General features: G+C 40.1%; 1 protein-coding gene across 1 annotated transcript in view; it reads right to left on the bottom strand.

The window, feature by feature from the left end:
• Nucleotides 1-20,878, bottom strand: part of TPH2 (tryptophan hydroxylase 2) — a 48,392-nt gene extending 27,514 nt beyond the window's left edge. The window contains exons 1-6 of the mRNA XM_040596945.1: nt 20,731-20,878; nt 17,612-18,004; nt 14,391-14,458; nt 8,932-9,128; nt 7,110-7,245; nt 1,528-1,654 (exon numbers count right to left, since the gene is read on the bottom strand). Of these exons, the coding sequence (XP_040452879.1) occupies nt 1,528-1,654; nt 7,110-7,245; nt 8,932-9,128; nt 14,391-14,458; nt 17,612-17,644 (561 nt within the window). The 5' untranslated portion in view covers nt 17,645-18,004; nt 20,731-20,878. The remainder of the gene's footprint in view (nt 1-1,527; nt 1,655-7,109; nt 7,246-8,931; nt 9,129-14,390; nt 14,459-17,611; nt 18,005-20,730) is intronic.
• Nucleotides 20,879-21,448: the final 570 nt, after the last annotated feature.

The following is a 21,448-nucleotide window of genomic DNA, read 5'->3' as shown; positions in this document are numbered from 1 at the left end:
GGTGAAAGACTTGGACATACTGCTTTTCTCGAAGTACCTACAGGGACAGCCAGTTAGGTAGTTTCTCTTGAGGCTGCAGGTCATGACAAGGTAGGTCTGCTTCCTACTAAGTGCCTTCCCAGCAAATGTGCAAACAGACACACAATGTTCATGATTCCCCTGTACAAACAACAGTTTCTTCTCAGTAGACATCTACTAGAAAATCAAGGAACGCACATACCCTGAAGCATGTGAGAGGAACTGGTCGTAAGTAAGACATTGAGCCAGTTTAAGGAGTGAGGCTGGTTTGACTAAATAAATTCAGTAGCCTCCTCTGCAGGGCTACAGAATTAAAATAAAACGGATGTGTACAAACACCTTTTTCAGCAGATGGGACTCTAAGCCACTGCTAAGCCAGGGCATCAAAACTATTACAGTTCAATTGAACCTGGTTTGAATCTACCTTCAACATGTTATTTCCATGTTATTTCCAACCCTTTAAACCCCCACTGCACTTCTTTTGCAGAAAAGCAGTAGTATGCTGGATAAGTTTTAAAACAACCAATTCTTCTGCTGGATCTCACGGAATTTTTCATGAGACAAAATATTTAAATATGGAGTTGTTTTTTAATACAATATAATTCCTTAAATTATTTGCAGCATTAGTTTTAAGAGGATCCACAAAAGGAAGCATACAGTAAGTTAAAACAACTGAACAAAGCAAGTGGTATAGATCAGGGATCACTAACCTATGTCATGATGCAAAAGGATGCGTATCAGTTATTTGGAAATGGCAATGCAGCAGGGCTGACAGGTGGGCAGGAGCTGAGAGTCCTGGCAACTTGACAGGGCCCTTCACTGCAATGCAACAGTCCTTCACAAAGGGCCAAGAAGGCTCCAGTCGGGTGGTCAGTAGCATCTTACATCTTTAACACCCAACCTCTTCCAGTTCACACTATCTACTGGCATGTGCATCTTTTGATGCAACATAGAATCCATCTCACAGCCACTGGCTGAGGCACTTGACCTCTCTAAATCTACTGCTGCACAGGGTTGGCTTAGTAACTAGGTATTCTCAACAGAAACAGTAGCAAGGATGCAACATCTTCTCAAAATGCACCACACGTGACAATTCAGTAAACAACTGCAAAACAGCAGTGCTAAGAGCCAAAGCAGCCACCTGTGGAGGAACTAACAGCGTAGAGCTGAGAGCACACACCAAAATCTTCTGGCTTTTTTTCAAGATTACCTTGCTTACTTGTTTTCAGCACCTTAAAGTAGACAACATCCATCTCAGCTAGCCCTGAAAATTGGTGGTTATTGCATATAAAAAGTAAAACTGACTACCTGAAGACTCGTGTGTTCAGCTTTAGTCTTATTAAAAACAATGGAAAAATACCTAAAGCTCTGTGATCTAAGGGTCTGTGTCACATCATAGTCATCTGCAACCTGAAAATGCAGTCAGTTCTAACAAGACAATGCATGTCACTTCATCAACCAAAGAGGAGGACGGATGAGAGAGCATGCTACAAAAAGATTTTGACTCACAGTGGCTAATTTCTGAACATCTTCATCTGATGCTCCCAGTGAAGCAAGTCCTATCTCTTGTGAAAACTGTGCAAACTTGGGATCAGCAAGTAGAGGCACATGTCCCAAGAGTTCATGGCATGTATCCCTAAGGGAATGGAAATTAAAAGAGAGTCATTACAGAAATAAATGCCATAATCATTCCATAATTAATTTAACATAAGCCATTTTACATGGGTCTGACTGCCACTTTAAAACACCTACCGTGAAACATGTTTTTTATGGTGCAGTCGTTCTTCCCTGTATATTGTTCTGTAGAAGCATACACATTTACTTCTATTAAAGGGGTTATATGTCATTTAACCCCACCTGTTCCACGATTTCCCCAGCATTTCCAGACTGAGTGGGAGGGCCTGATCACTGCTGTATTCCAGGCTTAGTACCATGAAGACTGTTTTCAGCATTTCTTTGAACATGTAGCAAGTTCAAAATCCAACACATTCCCCCTTCCTCTCCTCCATTCCCCTTTCCGCACCTGGGTACAACTCCACAACCAAACATTTTGCCACTTGCCACTAGAAATTCAGGACAATATTTACAGAGGTTACTGCATGCTCAATTTCTAATTTAGTCTCGCGTTTCTACTGTTATTACTGGGTACTTTTGTTACACAGTCCACTTTTCACCAAGTAGATTTCAAAAAAAGCAAAGAACCCAAATCATTTCAAAAAGAACTGCTGTCCACACCTGTAAGTGCATTGTTAGTCATGACAAAGTGCAGACCTAAGTGTACAAAAAACTGCTAACCAACATAACGAAAGTGCACATGCATCATCTACAAAAGCTCTCAAACAATTCTGAAAGTTTTGGTGCATTTGCTAACAGAAAATAATGGACTTGGTAGTGAAGTTCACTTTAAAAATCAGATCTGACATTTCCCTTACTTTTGTCTCTTCAAAGACACTTCTCTCTCTTTTTTTTTTTTCTTTCTTTTTTTTCAAGCTGTAAACAAATGTTTTAAAGGCAGGGAAAAAACATCAAGTTTTCTGCCTTCTATCCAAAATCATCCAATTTGTCTTTTATAAACTATTTTTGTTTTAAAAGACACAGAACCTGACACTTCATATAAATCATGAAGAGAAAAACAACCTTCTACGTAATTTAAAGTCGCCTTACTCAGTACTCTTCACCAAGAAATCTTCAACGATTGTGTCCAGGTAGATAGCAGTAGGTAGTAGTTTCTGAATGCATGCAAATTAAGATAAGCATTTTTGAAATTACTAGATTGCCTCACCAAAATTGTATCAAATATAGTTCCAGTATTCAAGGGTTACATACAAGTCTCTCTTCTCAGCCCAGATGGCCCCACTGACAGATGCCTGACAACATTTCCTCATGTTATATTGGCACTTTCTGGTGAGACAAGCACTGCTCTGAAGTTGCGCATGACAAGTTTGAGCCAATCTCATATATGAGTAATTCATTCAACAGTACAGAGGAATTACCAAATCTCATTTCTCTTGCTTTCTAAGACATACAGATTTCCCAAAGAGGCTGGGGAGGTAAACAGATACTCTTGCGCCCAACATGATAAAACAAACATGGTCCATGGACACTGACTGGCGATGCAGTTGTAGCAATATAGGCTGAGCACTCAAATTTACTGTGTGCCGATATTTTCAGTCAGCACCCATGAAACATGTTTGATATGTACAGCTGGCCAGGAACAGTATTAGACATTATATCTACATAAGGAAAATTGTTTGTGTTTGTTTTCCACTGCCTAGTAAAGCTTGTCCTTCCTCCTGAAAGACCTTTCCTCCCTTTTTTCTACATCATTGCATGTCCTTTCAGAGCCTGGGAAATTCCCAATTTCTTCAAAAGCAGCTGGTAAGAAGGCTTCTCTTTTATGACCTCCACACCCCTTTGGTGATGCTCTGAATTTTGCAAAATGACCACAGTTCCCTATCATAAGACCCATAACTTAGTATTCGTTCCTCACTGGAGCTCAGACTTGAAAAATTGGCTGGCTCTGCATGATTCCCATCTCTTTGTTCAGGAGATGGTTTGCATCACTTGAGTGGATAATCATCAAAGGTTAATGACCCTTCTTTAATTAATTCAGTTCCAGTCACAATTTATTCTGTCATCTCCTGCAAAATTTAGCTTGCTAACAATACAGAAGACAGTGGGAAAATGGCATTTGCAGTCTGACAGATACACCCAGAGGATTCCCAGTGACAAGCAATCCACTGGAGGAATCTGCCTCTTCCAACCATCACCTTCCAACACAGAAATGGGCCACAAAGCCCATTCTCTGGAAGTTCAGAGCTCTAACTGCAGTGCTCACCTTCAGTGGAGAAATCAACACTGATTGCTGAGCACTTCACCTATGCTGCACTGCATTGGTCCAGATACATTACACTTCCTATCAGTAGTTTAAATACGAGCAAAGATAAGAGTGGGATTGGCTTCAAGCTCCTGGCTTCAGGTAAGCACACTTGTCTCCAGGTGGGCTTCTACAGAAGCATCACTACTATTGGTACCTGTGGTATCTCTATTTTCCTGTGCTGAAGTCACAACTCCCAGAAACAAATAAGCAAGGACACGTTATCCTTAGTTCTACAGTGGGACACAGGCTCTTTGTGTCACTTCCACCCTTGCAGACACAATGGGAACAGACAAAGTCTAGCCCCACCAACTTGTTTCTCCTGGCAAGGGGAGGAGGATGATGAGGCAGAAGATATTTCATTCATGTCTTTAGCTTGTAGATTCTTCCATTAAAACTATGAAAAGTAGTATTTTGAACATATAAAGAGGGGAGCTTGAAACAGAAAGCATATGAAGAAAAAAAAACCCAAAACAAACAAAAAAAGAAAAAAACCACCAAACAACTAAAACTTCCAGGCAGAACCATGAACCAGCATTTGGGATTGTCACTGGAGTCTCTAAGATTTCCCTGCCAGTCTGGCCCTTTACAGATAGTCTAAACAATATAATTCTTCACTTAACTACCAAGGCTTGATTCGCTTGATTCTTTGGGTTTGTTTTATTCAGAAAATAATTAAGTTCCTTTAATTTATTCACACATTGCTTAGAGAAAATAAGATTTTTGTAATGCACTTTTCACAGCAAAAGATTTTTCTTGGAGTAAATTAGTTAGCAGAGCAGAGGAAATCTATATAGCTCTGTGAATGTAGTAAAAACATAATGAAACTCAGGAAGAAATGTTTTAAAATGCATATAGTGCATATAGTAGTGATACAGATCAAACCAAATGAACTCTCTAATTTGTATCTAGCTCTATAGCCTGGGTGTTAAATCTGATGGAAAGCCCACTGAAGTCAAAGGGAGTCTTTTTACCGGGTTTATATCATTGAAATGCAACATTCACCAAGCCAGGGACCTGCAGCAAACCTCATTATGGCCCTATATATCAACCAGCACAACTCAGAGCATTGCAGCTACTGCAGAAGATGAAGAGCTGTCCCCACTCAAGTCAATTTAGTTCTGCCATTGATTGCAAAAGAAAGCCAGGATTTCACTCTACATTTCCGATAACACTTACTATATGCTCTATCTCGTGAAAAAAATTAAACTCATTTAAAAATGGGTTTTCAAGATTTTCCTAGGGAGTTCCTGATAGTCAGCACATTAATTAATTTATGTGAACAGGTAGGTTTGCAAGAAGAGAGTAACATCATTAGAAAATGACAATCTAGTTCCCGTTAGTCATATTTAGAGGTGTTAAGACTGTAACTTGGATTTTTAAGTTCAGTTCAAATAAGGAATAAAAATCTTCATTCTAACTGAGCTATTATTACTATACAGTGACTTTCCAGACACCATGACCAGAAAGGTAATAAAAAAAGTAGTTGCCATTACTACTAAGGGTCAGCTATGATACACTGCATAATTCTGAATGTAAGCAGCATCCTGAAAACTACAGGGGTCTCAAATATACAAAACAAGGAACCAGACAGCATCAGCAAAGCACAGATGTACTTAATTGTTTCCTGGAAAATGTTTCTTCCTTTGTTCCTGTTAGAGTTCTGTATGTAACCCCCTTATCAATAGATGAAATTGCTCTTCTAGTTTGTATTAAGTTAATAAATATCATCATTCTTTTGCCGAACATTGGCAGCTGCTGCAATCTGAGACACTGGCTTCCCATAAAAGAGGAAATTATTGGTGCAAAACCTGGTACTTCCCAAGTATAATTTCCGTTTTTGAAATATCTAGGTATTTTCAGACAGACCAGAAGAGGTCCAGCATCCTATATCCAAGCCTTTCTTTCAGGGTTTTAGACTGTAGCAATTAGCCTACAGATTTAAGAGATTAAAGTTCCAATTACAGGGGTTACAGAAATGAGTGAATTCCTTCAAGGATTTACCACCTCTTTCCCAAAAGAAACACACAGACAAAACCAGTCTCAGCATTTCGGCAAACGCCTTGCCCAGTTCACGTGCGGGGAAAGTCGCTCAGGGTGTAACAGCACCACCTGGTGACTCCTGCCGGAATAACGTCAGAGCACTTTGAGACACAGCTTAACGCACAGTTCCAGTAATTCTTTTATATCCAAAAATATTACTCCATAGTTTTGGCAGTCTGATCATGAAATCAAAGTTAGGCATGGGTCCAAATGTTTATAGGACCGGAGCTGAGTATATATGTACGAATCCTTTGTGTAAATTTTGGCAAAGATAAAATACACTCAAACAGTCCAAGCTGACTAAACAACAGCTACAATTTCATGCTAACCGCCTGATGACTGATTCACTGCAAAAATGTCATTCCTGTGGTTACACGATCAATGGATGCCTTTGGTAAAAATACGTCCGTATTACCTAACTGACACGTATTGTTCTGTTATTATTACACAGAGCACACCATATATATTACACGACAAAAACTACAATCACTTCGATCTTTTTTTTTTTCCCCCTGCTTTTCATCAAGAGACCAAATGCCAAAATATTTCATCTAAACTTGCAGTATTCTGTTTTGGAAAAGATATAATGCTGTCCCATGACAGTCATAATCAAAGTGTCTCTTATTTCTATCATGTTCCCTGTAACAGGCTTCATATCTCATACCCGCTCTGAGTGAGAGGATGGTGCTTCATTGCTTGCTTGCGTTGCGGTATAAGAGAGAAATGAAGTTCAGCTGTGGAGTCTGGCCCAAAAAAGATAAATGGGGACACAAGAAAACCAAACCATAATTTGAAAAGCAATTTTTTTTCAGGGGATTCAGGGCTTTTTTTCCAACTTCTTTCCTTAGTTGTCCAACAGAAAATAAAATTTCAGACACTTTTTCAAAATGTTTAGTTGAAAACTCCATTTTCTACTGAAATATAATCCAGACAGAATTTTTTGACCCACCATATAAATTATCCAGTTATTTAAGACCCCTGGAAAAAGTCCAAAAGAAACCTTTGAATTAAATTCTGGCTCACCAACGTAAAGCATTTTGTCATCAATGATGTAAGCAGATTCTTACATTTGCAGGAAGGTTACTCTTTTCAATCTTGGCAAATCCAACTGGGTCTTTTAAGAATCTAGTGAGTGTATTTTTTCAGCATTAAAGCAAATGTAGGAACTTACGGTTCTGGTGTGTAGAGAGGATCTGAGCCATGTCGTATGTACTGAGTACAGTGAAAAACCCTGTATGCTAAGCCAGCTAAAAAATCTCGGGGAGACAGATATCCAGCAACTGGTCTCACTGTGAAGCCAGACCTTTCTGAAGTGAAGGAGATAATAAAAGACCATTATTATATATATCACTACATCAGTTTCTGAGCACAGGTAATGATCTGCTGTTCTTAATCGGCCAGACGCATGGAGACATGGAGAATCTTGGCTGAAGATCACCACACATCATTTTCACCTGTCATGTACAAGAACTATTTTGCATTGATAGCATATGTTTAATGAAAACAGCTTGAGGTATTTCAAAGTTGGTTCAAATACCTTTGTCTAGAAAAGACAGTAAGGTAACATAAGTGATGTTCTCACATCACAGAATATCTGGGGTTTATGTCTGGTACCAAATGGGAGAGAAGTTTCCAAAACAGAAGATGACTTCGGTAAAATATATTAAAAACTAACAGAACAGAATAGGATTAAATCGAATCTGTCCTTATTTTTACAGATAAAATAACTGTTTGTGACAGTAAAATACTGACTTTCACCGTTAAGGTCCTCATTTAAATATTTAACAAAGTGGGGTTTTGTCAGATGAGTCCCAGTGGGGAATGATTTCAGACTCGGTGACTTTGAAAAGCACATTTCTCTCAAACTCATTCTTTATTCTTTCCAAGTGTTTACAGGAGAACGTTCCAATTTTTTCTTCAATGCACACTACTATTGCTGTATTTAGTCTGAAAACATACTTCTGAAAGCAGTGTGAAGCTTTGAGCTTCTAGTTAGGGAGAAGGAACCTGTACACTTTGGCATCATTCCTTGGAGACCATAATACAACATATGAGAGACCCAGAAGGACATAATCAAATTCAAAGACTGATAAGCCAGTTATTAGTAAATGCAAGTGTTCACAACAAGAGTTACAGATTAAGCAGGGACTGAAGTAAGCAAGCCTTTCATTACAAATTTTGTATTTGTCTTAGCTAAAGACTTTCTGTACATATTTGGGGCAAAACACTTTGCTAATTTTTCTCATAACACTTAACACCACATAACATTCTTTTCCAAACAGCCATCTTTACAGTATCGTAGTTCCTCAGCCTCTGAGCAAGAGGATCAAGGAACGAATACACGTATCTGATGTGACCCTTGAGGAGAAATGCAAATCTTAAATGAACTCTTTGGTGGCTTTTCCTCTAGGATGTTCATGTCTGCCACTTCTTCCATGTGGGATACACTTCCATTACAGATTAAAAATAAGGGTATTTTCAAACTTAAATATGTAATATACTGATCCCTTAAAAAATAACATGAAAGAGAAGTACCAGATCATCTATGGAGTCCCACTTATTTTTTTCAACATACAAATATAATGACTAGCTTCATGAGGTCTTGAGCACTCAGGAAAGCCTCATATTCATCACACTGTAAAACAATGTGCCAGACCTGCTCTCCTCTTTTAATTCAGTTATCTTGGCATTTTATTCCCTCTTTTACCTGCAGAGTTAACACTGCTCTTCCTTTTCGTGGTACTGAAGGACTTTCCTCCCTATGCACAGTAATATCATGTGATACATCTTCAGCTGTTTAATTCCTTACGACTTCATCCTTGCAAATACATACATTAAACTGTCTTGACTCAACAAACTCTCTGCCATGGACAGTGTCAAAAACAGAACGATACTTCAGGCTAAACCAAAGTCCACTAGCAGTGCTGGGACTCTTCCTTCAATGTGCATTTTCATGAAACCGTATCTACTGACAAGCCAAATGTGAATCTTACCTTTAAGAAAAACAGAAACATCTTCCAACTGAGGCACATTATCCTCCCTGTATCCACAGTACTTGGTCAGCAGAGGAAAGTTTTTTAAATATTCACGACAAGCATGGGTGGGATAGAGTTTACTGAGTTCCCTAAAAACCACCCCCCATGTTTTAATTTCTTCAGCGGTGTACTCCACTCTAGGAATGGGTTGACCACTGTAAAAAATAAAATAATAAAAAATACATGTGAATACAACAAGATTCCAGACAGACTGTGGATGGCAAAATTTCTGTGAAAAGGATTATTTAAATAAACAAAGGCAGAGGGAGCACATTAAAGCTATTAAAAACTACTTTAAAATGACAGCTAGATGCTTTTTTCTTAGAATTACTTCTTGATGTGATATTGCACATATTCCATTCATTTCTTAAGAACTGTATTTCTTATTAAGCAATGAGATTATTTCTTAATCTTTGCATATATGCTAGCAAAAAGATTGATTTCTTGTATGCCAAGTTCCTATACCAGAGTAATATTTCTCCATTTATTGCCACTGATGCCTTTGCAAGTGGTGAGCTGAAGATCCTGATTCAGTCTAACTTGTAGATTCAGTAACATCATCAGCAGACTGCATGCTCAATGCATTCTTTAAAACACATAATATTCACATAGCATCATTACCTAGCATTTTACAAAAGGAAGATTAGGCAATTACACAGATGTTTAGAAATGTGTGGATCCAATTAAAAAAAAAATATAGATATACATATATTTATTGTTTAGACTGTTGCTTACATGTCCGGGTATGTTTGGAACCCCAAATGCATACAGAACTACATCATGAGGAAGCTCACATCAGAGCCAACAGCCAGCCTAACCTAGATGAAACTAAGCCTCTAAACACATCTTTTCTTCTGCACCATCCCTCTGCCTCTTCCCCCTTATACAGATGTATAGAAATTGCAAAGCAGGAGCTTTCCAAGGTACCTGCTGATGCATCTCTGACATCCAAGATTTGCCTTGAGTGGTTACAGCTAATTTGAAACTGACACAGTGTGAAGGGTGTGAAGCGCTCCTTCCAGTTTGCACTGCCTTGTATTTAGCTGTCAGGCATTTCCCATGCCATGGTCAAGGGCCATCATCTCATTTTATAATCTTTATAATATTCAGTGTTCACAATCTATAGTATGTAATCTGTGCAATCTGCCTTCTCCTCAGGTGTCCTCTTTTCCTGCACTGTAAAGAAGTACAGATTGGCAAAGGGATTCACAGGATCCTCCTCCACACCACCAGTCCCTATCTCCCACTCCCCTGCCACAAGGCTGGCAGCACGGGTGCTCCCAGCCCAGTGCTGCAGCTTCCCCAGTATCGCAGACAGCAGCTGAATGGGCACAGTGGGCATGGGGAATCCCACTGTAGCAGAACTGCAGTGCTGGGCTCTTGCTGGGGGTTGGCTTGCCACCTTGGTTGTTGCTCAGTTCATAATCCTGTCTCCATCATACAAGGTAACAAGGAATGAGCCCTCTTGTCACATGCGATTGCTGCTGTGCAATCCCTACATGCACAAGAGAGGATCATCAGCACCACGTTCATTGTGGTTGTCCCCTCATCTTTATTGAAAACATAACACTTGACTCCCTTGCCTCTCACTATATCAATGGATTTTGATCCATGGCAGTTATCTGCCAGTCAAAGGCTACTTTGTATGAGGTACTCATACTTGCTGAGGACTCACTGAACATCCAATACATCCGCCAGTTCCCCTTCAGCCACTCTTTTGTAGACATGACAAGGATTGCAACACGTGTAGTGAAGCATTTCTCATCAAGAGAAGCTGCACTGGCTCTGTGCCCATTCTGCGGTGGAAGTCAGTCCTTCAGGTCCAGTATCTGTCTTCGCCTTTACACTTTATCAGCCTTAAACTGCCCGCCAGCTCATGGAAAGCATAACACAGCTATTCTGAATTGTACCGTACATGACAGATACAAGCAGGTTGCTACTCCATCCTCCTGGAGCTGCCAGAATATTGTGCAGTAGCCTCATCCCTTTTCCTTAGACCTGACCTCTACTATGGATGCTGCCGGTACGGGTCAGCACTGGACCAGCAAAGAGGAAAAAAATGTGTGCACCGGTGGAAAAATTCAGGTTTCTATTTAGCCTGTCACTAGAGAGGTATAAACACAATCAACGATCTGAAGCTTGGCTGCTGCTCACTAAAAGGTTTATAACTTAGTTATTGTTTCAATTAATTCATTAGTACTGAAGTAAGGTTCACTGAACATTAATTCCTTAGTAGGATTTATGCCTACGAGAGCTGATCATGATAGTGCTTTCTTTATCAAGAACATCAAGGCAACCAGACTTGAGGGAGGACTTATGTCTTTCCCAGCTCTGCAAATCTCATTTTTCTCACCCTCTTGTTTCAACAACCAAGACCCGCCTTGCGCTCAAACATTACAATAAATCACAGAAATGGCCAGCCTGCATAGCCAGCTTTCTTGTGGCTGAGTAAGATAACTCTACAAGCTAACCTATCCTGAATTTTTATTTCACCTTATTAAAACAGGGTCTTTCCATTTTGCTATGGTCATGAGCTATCAACTCATATTATGAATTCCCTCTTAAATATTGTACTTTTCCTCCAGATTTAATTTTCTCAACACTTTTTCAATACCTTATCAGTCTCAAAGGACTAATTAGAAAGATTAACACATTTTCACTATCTTTTGGATAGAAGCTAAGTGAAGGAGGGAAGAATATTTTTTTTTTGGTCCATTTATTTCATAAAGCTGATCTTCACTGCTGTGCTCTATTAACATGTCTTTCCCTTTAACACCCAGCACCAGCAAGTATCTGCTCCTTCAAGTTAATTCTTAGTGGTTTTCTTTCTCTCCACTACAGAGGCCTCTTTATGTTCAAGCAAAGCAGAGCATCTATCGCTATAGAACAGCAGCAATTCATAAAGGAAATACTGATCTGGGATTTTCAACTCAACATTTTTTTTACAGAGCCAATTCCTTGCAGCCAGTTCTTTGCAGCCAAATCTCTTTGTTACTTTTTTTAAGGAAATAAGTGTGTTGGTTGGGTTTTTTTCTTACACTGGAAAATGAAAAGTAGAAATTTTCATCATTACCATCAAGCCTCAGTAAATTATTAGGAAGGTCACTTACCTGGAAGACACTGAGAGGTTCAAGACAATGCTCTCAATTTATCCCTGAGGGAAGCAGTCCTTACAACAGAGCTGTTCTTTTTGCATAAATAAGTAAATAGTCATTAGACCACAGAAGAGAATGTAATGACACTGCAATGTAGTGTCGAGACATCTATATTAATTCTGAGTTCCCCAGCATGTGTAACAGAAATGGCTTAGCTGTAGCAGCACAGAGTCCCCCCTGAGCTGATCTGCCCTTCCTCAGCATGGCTTAGGCTGAGTTGCAGGATGCTGAGGGTAGATGTCTCCAGGCACACCTGGAGACAGACCGACTATACAGCCCAGTAGATATGGCACATCCCTGGGGTTAAGATCACCACTGCAGGAGACCTGAGGAGTACGAACAAGACTGCTACATCTTAGGTAACTGTCCTAAGAACTGACCTCCCAGTCATTTTGTGGTCCCTGGCTGAAAGCATTCAAAGCATCTTTTTTTCCCTCTTCCCATGATAATAGGGAGAGTTTGAAATACTTTTCAGGCTTGAAAAGATCAGGATGAAGGCGCACTTCTGAGCAGTTTCGCTGAAGCACAAGACCTGGCCCCCAGATAACCTCTGGCTTGGGTAGTTTGATTTTTGTAATGTGCCTGCAGAAATGGTTAAAGAACCTTCAATATCTCAAGAAGGAAAACATTTTTCCTTTCCTTTATCTGTTTTTCTGGGAATATGCAGGATTATATGATTTTTGTGAAAAGACATTTGTCACTGGTTTCAGAGAAAAAAAAAACCCTTTTTAGCAAAAGGCCAACCATTGCTTAGTGCACTTAGGCAGCTGAGAGGGAGAAGGGAGCTGTTTCCAGCCGCTTAGCAGCTGTGAAATACATGGCACTGCTGCTACCATCATAGGTAAATGGAGAACTATCCAACTTACTGAAAGAGTTCTACGAGCACACAGTCTGCCCTCATCCACAGGTACCTGCTTGACATTTCACACTGCAATAAATGCTAGGCAAGAAGCACTAACTCTACCACAAGCATTAGACTGAAAAAGAAAAGATAATAAATCAATCAGCTGCAAACAAACAAAAAAAACCTGTCTCGATTTACATTTGAAAGCTGGCTAAGCTTAGGACTTACCTGGTCAGCCCAACAAGCTTCTCTACCAGCTAGCACCCTGCCCCCAGCAGGCAGCAGCTCAGTGTGTTGGGTGAATGTCACATACAGCCAGCTAAACAAATGCCACCGTGGGCAGTGGAATGAGGAACCAACACCAGGACTTACATATTTATTAGATTGGTAATAGCTTAACGACAGGAATGGGACAAAAGTAAAGGAGAAATATATTCAGGATTATATGGTCACAAAGCAGAGTTAATCCTCCCATCCCCCCAGCCTTCTGCAGCCTATATATTAGCCTTATATTAAGAACAGAAGACCAGAACTGAAAAGCCTTCAAAAATCCATTTTTTAATTGCTTCCTTACAGGACATGCCTCCTACGAAGGGAGAAAAAATTGTTGTGTTTTATATTCTTTAAACAATGGAGGTAGAAATCTCAAAGGAGAAAAATGATAAAGAAGTGTGGTAAAATGGAAAAGACCGGGAAATTAGTATGTCCTTTCCCTTCAGAATGAGGGCTTAGGCCTGTTGCAAATAAAACATGGAGTATGATAAGAATTAGTTGAATGCTTCTGTGACAAGAAAATTGGAACACAGCAGGTGTTTGTAGGTAGCACAGAAAGTTTCCTAACTCTCAGGGATGGTAGAAAATTGAAAATACTGACTTGACATGGAACAAAAAAAATCAAAATGAGAAAACTCACGCAGTACATTTGTCCACAGGCACCAGCTCCACTAACTAGAGAGAAATCCACTGACTGAATTCTGAGAAATTTAGAGCTGTGTTGGCAAAATTGTTAGACGGCATTTTGCAGCATCCAGTATAGTACGCACATGAAAAGAAAACAATAATTTATTTTTTTAGTGAGCTCGTCCAACTAAATAGGGATGCTAGGTATGTGCAATTCAGCAGTGCATCAGTTGGTCATTAAGACATGCAAGCATTTGTAAAAGAGATTCTTAAGTTTACGTAGCTATGAATAAAATGCTGAAAAGACGGTGCTTACCTTTCAAGTGCTTTACCCACCTGTATCTGTACCGAAAACGTAACGGGATTTCAAGCATCAGGTTTGTCATTTATAGCCTACACTAAACTAGTCAAAATTTAAAGGATGACTTTGTCTACTGTTAAACTTCATCCTACAGAATTAAGTAGAGCATGAATTCTAACTAGTCAGCAGCACAGGAAAGAATTATGCCAGTACTTACTATTTATAGCTCATGGCAACATCCACAAAGTACTTTCTTCTCTGTCGATAGACATTGTCTTTAAATCCCTTAAGCAAGGAAAAGGAGAGTAATTTACAATAAGAACAGAAAATTAGCTGTAAGAATGATAAAATAAATCATTAAAGTGTTTATTTAGTACCTAATCATATTGTATTTTGATTAACACTACCTACTGGAATGCAAGAGAAGATAAGGATTTCTTCACTTTTTCCCCCCACCAAAGTCCCACAGGAGTTTTTGCATGACAGTTCTGTGCATGGGTACAGTCATTCATCCAAGATGTTGAAAAAGGGAAACCTTTTGCTTGTCATTTCATCTCACTGAGGTTCTCCTTAATCTGAATGGCAATCTACACGCAGGCACAAAGCAGAGTAATTTACCTATCCTTAATACATTTTCGTTCACTAGAAGAATCAAGCTCCTAGAGTTCATACACAATTCATTTTGAAGATGCTACTTCAGCAGCTGCCACCTTAACCAATACATCAGGGACTGAACTGTCAGCCTCCAGCCACAAATACCCATATTGCTCCAATCTGAGTTATAGAGGAAGGGCTCTACTCTATGGGGTACCGTAGGCTCATGCCTTTTCCACGTTAGGCACAAAAGAGCTGCATAACACACACACACACCAGCCAGTTACAGCCCTTTGAGCTACTCAAAACTAAACCAAGATCTCTTCTACACCTATAAAAGATGTAGACACATCAGGTTTTGGACTACAAAAAGAGCTATCCATTTTCAAGGCAGAACTGCCAACCTCTTGAAGATGAAAAAGGTTAAACAGTTATCTAAGTTCCTCAGTTAGCAGCCCAGGAAGTACATTTAATTTTCCCCTAGTCAGGGCTGAAATGTAAACCACTCTTTTTCCTTACTGCTCTCATACACAGTTGCAAATCACTGAGGGGAATGAAAAGATAATGTCATTTGATTTGAAATATTTGTATGAGCTTCCAGAAAACTCAGAAGGCATTTTACTGCCCCATAACCAAAGCCGCGCTGCTGAGCAGGGTAAGGGAGGATGCCAGAGGACTGCAGAAAACTTTCAAGCCTCCGCTCCTACGCAGAAAAGCTTTTTGTCTGGCAAAAAGTTGCAGTAATCTGGGGGAGTCTCCCTGTCTGCTCAATACCTTTTGACATAAGCATTGAGTTACTCAGCTGCAGACCATTCAAGGGCTGAAAGTGACAGAGGACAGCACAGGGGATTTAAAAGCCTGTCACGTGTAGTGAAACTGAGACTGAAAGCATTAGCCAATATGGATTGGGTTAGGGCTACGCTGCTGAAGTGGTGCTATGCTGATTCTGTAATACGGTAATTCTCTTTGGTCCTCTGGCACCTACACACCACTGCTAAGGAACAGGGCAGGCACCAGAAGTGGCCTTTGAAAGGCCAGTCACAGATTTTGCAGTTTTTTCCCCACAATTCTAATACCTAGCATGCTGCATAGGCTAACAAATGGTGTGTAAATTACGTTTATAAGAGTTCCCCCAAGTGTAAAATATATATTCATATAATGCAAATGTCTTTTTTCATTGTCTGTAAAACCGAGGGCAGATTTTCAGCAGAGCACTCAAGTATTTAATGAAGGCAGCAGCTCAGAACATGAAACAGTATCAAATGGCCCGTCACAGTCATCAACTCAGGCTAGAATGAGCTGCCACTACAGCCTCGTTTGAACCAAATTACTGCTAATGGGTGAAGGTAATCAACAGACTTTCCCATTCTGAGAAAATGTGAGGTAAATCCTAGTGTGTCATCAAGAAGTACATGGCAGAAACCAGGATCCAGGAAGGTGCTCCCCAACTGTGGGCCCACAGCGTGGGAAGGGCTCACACATGGTAGAAGATGGCTGGGAACCAAGTGAGCTGGTGAAGAGTACTGCAGCTGATACGTGGGCAGGGGACACGAGAGACAAGGCAGTGGGGCTGCTAGGGACGTTGTGGTGATGTCCGTTTGCTTGTGTGCACAGGCGTGAGGGTCTGTGCCCCAGCTCCCCCGCAGCACGGCCGCTGCAGGCACAGTGGAGCACAGGACGGAAGGCAGCAGTCCCAGTGCCATTTCTGCGCTGCCGTAGAGCCCCAAACCCAGGGTCACCAGGAGTACCTGCCTCTCCTCAGCCAAGACAGTCACCGGGGAGGAGTCCACACAGGCACTGTAGTATCATGGTACACAGATGCATCACTAGAAAGTCCCCTACACCGAACTGATCTTCCTGCAGTCACGAACTCTACAGGGCTGTTTTTCACCATCTTGGACAATACCGACAAAAATGTGTGTGACAAAAAAACAGAAACGATTGCCTCCAGCTAGAGTTTAATCTCGTGCTATTACAAGACAATCTTATGGTCAGATATCTTAGTTCATTACCTATTTCCTTTCAGCTGGAAGTTTCCTACAATACCGCTTTAATCCAGCCTATTTTAAGAATGGACACAACTAGCTACCACAAGTATCTATCAAGTGGTCCAAAGGCAGAAACCTGGATTTATAACAAGCAAAAATATTGTAACACAAATGCTTGCAATCATCTGGCATCTAAAGACTCAGAGGTTAAGCATTTGTGGACATCAGCCAAAAGAAATGAAACAGTAACAAATAACAAAAAAGGCAATTCCTGCCTTTTGCCTTGAGCATTTGGCACTACTGCAGATACAGCTTGTGTGAGACACTGCTTGTCTCCTGTCACCAAAGTCAGGAAACAATGTGAGACACCTTCCCATCTGCTGCATTCATGCAGAAACAGGAACACGTTGCTCTGTTTTATTTTGTAATTACCTCCTCAGAGCCCAATGAAGTCTTCCTTCATGATTCTTTCTTCTCTGACACCTAGGTTACTATCAGTTCTTACCTAAGAGCTACTTGTGGCAGAACCAACAGTCACATTGATCTAAACCGTTTAAGTTTTGAAACCTTTCTATTAACTAGATAATTTAAAAAATAAACAAATGAAAGCAGTACAAAAGGGGACAGAGCTGTTAAACAGTGAATAAGTTTTCTGGAGGACCTCCTTTTTGGGTATCCTACTACAGAAAAGGAAAATTAATTCACTGAAATTACTGAAGAGAACTAAATCCTCACCTTCTGAAAAGCATACACTCAAAAAGGTACTCAGAATCTGCAGTCAACAGGCTTTTTATTTGATTGGCAAATAACCCAAACAAATTATCTACTCTAAAAGACAATTTCATGTCACACTTACGGGGTGATCTGCGTCCAGCTCAGATCCATACATCAAAACTCTCTGTGAGCATTTGTCTAATTCAGATATCTTCCTGGGGAACCAAGGGACACAGTCAAGATCTGTAGAAGACAGAATGTGAGCTGAATGTACCAGAGTGTAAGACTATGGAGATACCTGTGCAAAACATTTGTCAGTATCTAAACCAAGTGATACAAAAGCAGCCTTGCCTTCTTCATCGGTCCAGATGTTTTCTGGTGGATTGAGAGACACGATATTAGTTTGAAACTTGAGCAACTGGATTAGTTCATTAAATTCTTTCTTACTGCAGTCGCAGTCCACAAAAATTTCCACCTCCGAGTTCCTTCTCTTCGATTTTCGTGATTCAATATGAACCATACTCACATGCTTTTCCTGTGGAAAGATGAAATAATGGATGAAATACAGACATACCAGCTAGAAGGGCAATAGTGATGGCATATTCATCAGTGAAGTTTTTCCCAGTTATTAAAAGGTGTTTTCATTGAAAGTACTCACTTTGTATTTACACAATTAGTTAGTGATGCTTAATAAACACTGACAACAGAAACATCTGTATACTGAAAGTAAAACTGTTATATTTAATGAAGAAAGTCAACTAATGATTTAATTTTATCTACCAAAACAACTTCTCACACAGTATAACATTGTAATTTTCAAAAAGAAAAAAAATCTAATACAATTTTATATTTACCTTTGCTATAAATACTAAATTCTAATGCAATTTAATTAGGCAATATGCATAATAATAACATTAATTTAACTAGATTTGAGTGTGCTTCTTTAAACTGATGCTATTAAGCATGTAATACTTCAGTACCTCTTATGAACACGTGAGGAAGATAATGTTTTAGTGAGGATAACTGTGTACCAATCCTCATCCATCTTTGTTGCAGTAATTACCATTAATCAAAAGTGTTAATAGTAAAAAACTGTAATAAAATTAAAACTTAATTCAATTTATTCTCTGTTACAATGTTCCCATAAAAATTAAACGACGATGCAACAAACATGGGTGTGTATGTACTTCTAGCATGAAAACTTTCCTGTGGGGTCTCTCTCACACCACAACTACTGGTCTGCCAAGGGTGTCATACAACGACAGATAACCGTAATGTGTTACGGCTGACCTGATCTAGTGTTGTGAGAGCCTTGCTTCAAAACAGGAGGTAGGACTAAGTGACTGTTCTCAACTAATACTTCTACTGACTCCAATTTTTCTTTTTTTTGCTAGACAGAAACTATCTGTTACTTCTCACAACTATTCTTTCACTTACTCAGTGAAGCCAATAAAACATTTTTTTTACTTCTGTGGCATACGAAGGCACAGACCCCAAGTGAGATCCTTTATTGTATACATAAGCACTGGTTACATACAATTGCTAATCCACCCAGGTTCTGCCATGGAATATGCCTACATGCAGCAAAGCACCTTTGCAGCTAGTTCACACTCCACTGAGCTGTTTACTCCCTCCATGCTCATCTGAGGAGGTCTCTTCTTCCCCCATACTTAAGCTGTGGGAGGCTTTGGACAGCCCCTCATTGCAGACAGGTGTGCACAGAATTGATCTGCAGGTGAGCTCAGAGAGCCAGATTTAGTGTTAGTTGTTTCCTCACTACATTTTAAGGCATAATCACTCTGCAGCCTGGCACCCGGACAATGAACAAAGCCTTTTCTCAGAAAGGGCCCTTACAGACTTCCAAACGGGGACAGCTCCATGCCTGTACTTCCACTTCTCTGCTGTATTTTACACAAATGTCCATTTCAGATTAAAGTCCCCTCTGGTACAGCCAACCAGCAGTCTCTGCTTCTACACCTCTGGATATATGTAGGGAACTATTTCACTGGCATGTTCCATAAGGTATATATATATATATATATATATATATATACAGTGTATCTCCTTAGCTAGCCCACTTAAGCAACAAATTCACTCTGACCTCCCCTAGGTCGAGTAGGGAACAAAACCCTGCACTCCCCCTCACAGTACTCAAATTGTTAAGTGACTATGTGAATGGGGGTGGTATCTCTGCAACATCTTCCAGCCATGTTTTAAGAGACCACAGCGAGTTATATACCCGCTCCCAAGAAGGGGAAGTTGATATGTAAATCCAAGATTTCAGATACAAACCCATTCAAGCATTTAAGCCAGAGTTGCAGTTAGACACTTTAACCCTTGGAGAGAAGCTGGATTGAAAACACGACTCCTTCTGCAACTCCTATTAGCTCACTTAGGCTTCCCCACTTTCTGCGAAACACCCGCTTCCTGGCAGCCCTCCCTGGACCCTCCCTGGGTCCAACTTACCTCTTTTCCTCGGCTGGGGAATCTAAGTATCTACATCAGCCGTGGGAATCTGTTCCCAGAGCCAGCTCCCGTGAGGTAGGATTGGTATTGCCCAGTGCTCCCACACTTACCCCTCTGATGGTTTGGCCTTCGAGGCAGGCTACAAGCCACCTCCGAATTTTCTCTTCACTGCACAGACCGAACAACTTAAGACTCCTATAGTACCACTTTGCTTTAACTATCCTCAGGCATGCCTCCAGGCTCTCTTCAATTTCTTAATAAGGCAAGGAGACTATGTGCAGTACCAGCGGTCTGACTGAAAACCACCAGTTGCATGGGGATCTATACAGGAACCTCACAATTTAGGTTCTGGTTAAGACACAAAAAGCCCTGACCCCTCAAGCACTTAAAGGTGCATCTAACCTCATGACCAAACATTGTCCGGCAGCAATGCTGCCACCGTCACCTGATTGTATGTAATTTAGATTCTGAATTGCTCTCTGAAAGCACCTCCTTTCATTGTGGCCTGCACAGACAACTTCAAATGTAATTTACAGTGTTGAGAATCACACATGAGAAATCTAAAGCAAATGGTGCGAACATCAGCATTACTGTTAAATCTTATTCCAGAAAACCCTTCACAAGCCCAAAATGCTTTGTTGAATGGTCCATAAAATTTTGTTACTTTTATTCAATTCTGCAGAGTGTAACTGCACTCTATTCCTCCTGCCATGGTCCATTAGAGTTATACCAACAAATAACCTGACCTCGGTAGCCTTCCTCAGTCCAGTCAGCATAATGATTTGTAAGCTTTACCTGGAAGAGTCGGAGAGCTTTCACCAATCCACCAACTTCATTCTTCAAGGAAAACACCACAGCTGTCTTTCCACCTTCAGAAACAGATTCACCTTTCCCACCTCCCTTATTCCCTTTCTTTTCTTCATTTTTCCCAGAACTCGATCTGTTTAGCTGCAAATGGAAAAAGAACAGCATAATCTCAGATGCAAACAGGCATTTCCCAATACAAATCCTTTATGCAAAGATAAATTTTTGTTAGAAAATAGCAGAATGGAATTCATCCAGATGTAATTTAAAAGGTAATGCATTTACTCGAAACCAGAATCACAGGTCAAAGGCAGAAGTTGGAGATGATCGTGTAAGAGGCCAGTCCATAAAGAAAAAGCTTAAAGAAAAGCATATGAATGTTTGCAATACAAATATGATGACAATGTTATCATTAGTAATAAATACCAAGCAAATGGAGACATTCTAAATTACTGCAAAGCCTGCAGTGATGCTATTCTAACCTGAATGTTGCTGCAAAATCATAGTGATGCTATTCTATCATGTACCAGTCAATTTATGGTGATTTACAGTGCTCTGTATATTTTTGTATTAACCATTAAATTTAAAACATAAATTTTATGTTCCCTGTTGTAATGTAACTAGTGTTGTCATGTAATGTCATTTTTCCTGAGAAAACAAAACCCCTATTTGTTGGAAGAAGGGCTCGCCGGAGTCAAGAAGACACTCA

The sequence above is a fragment of the Falco naumanni genome, chromosome 5, assembly GCF_017639655.2.
Source record: "Falco naumanni isolate bFalNau1 chromosome 5, bFalNau1.pat, whole genome shotgun sequence".
Taxonomy (NCBI): Eukaryota; Metazoa; Chordata; class Aves; order Falconiformes; family Falconidae; genus Falco; species Falco naumanni.
Note: the sequence above shows the minus strand (reverse complement) of the source record. Positions and strands in the feature narration are given on the sequence as shown.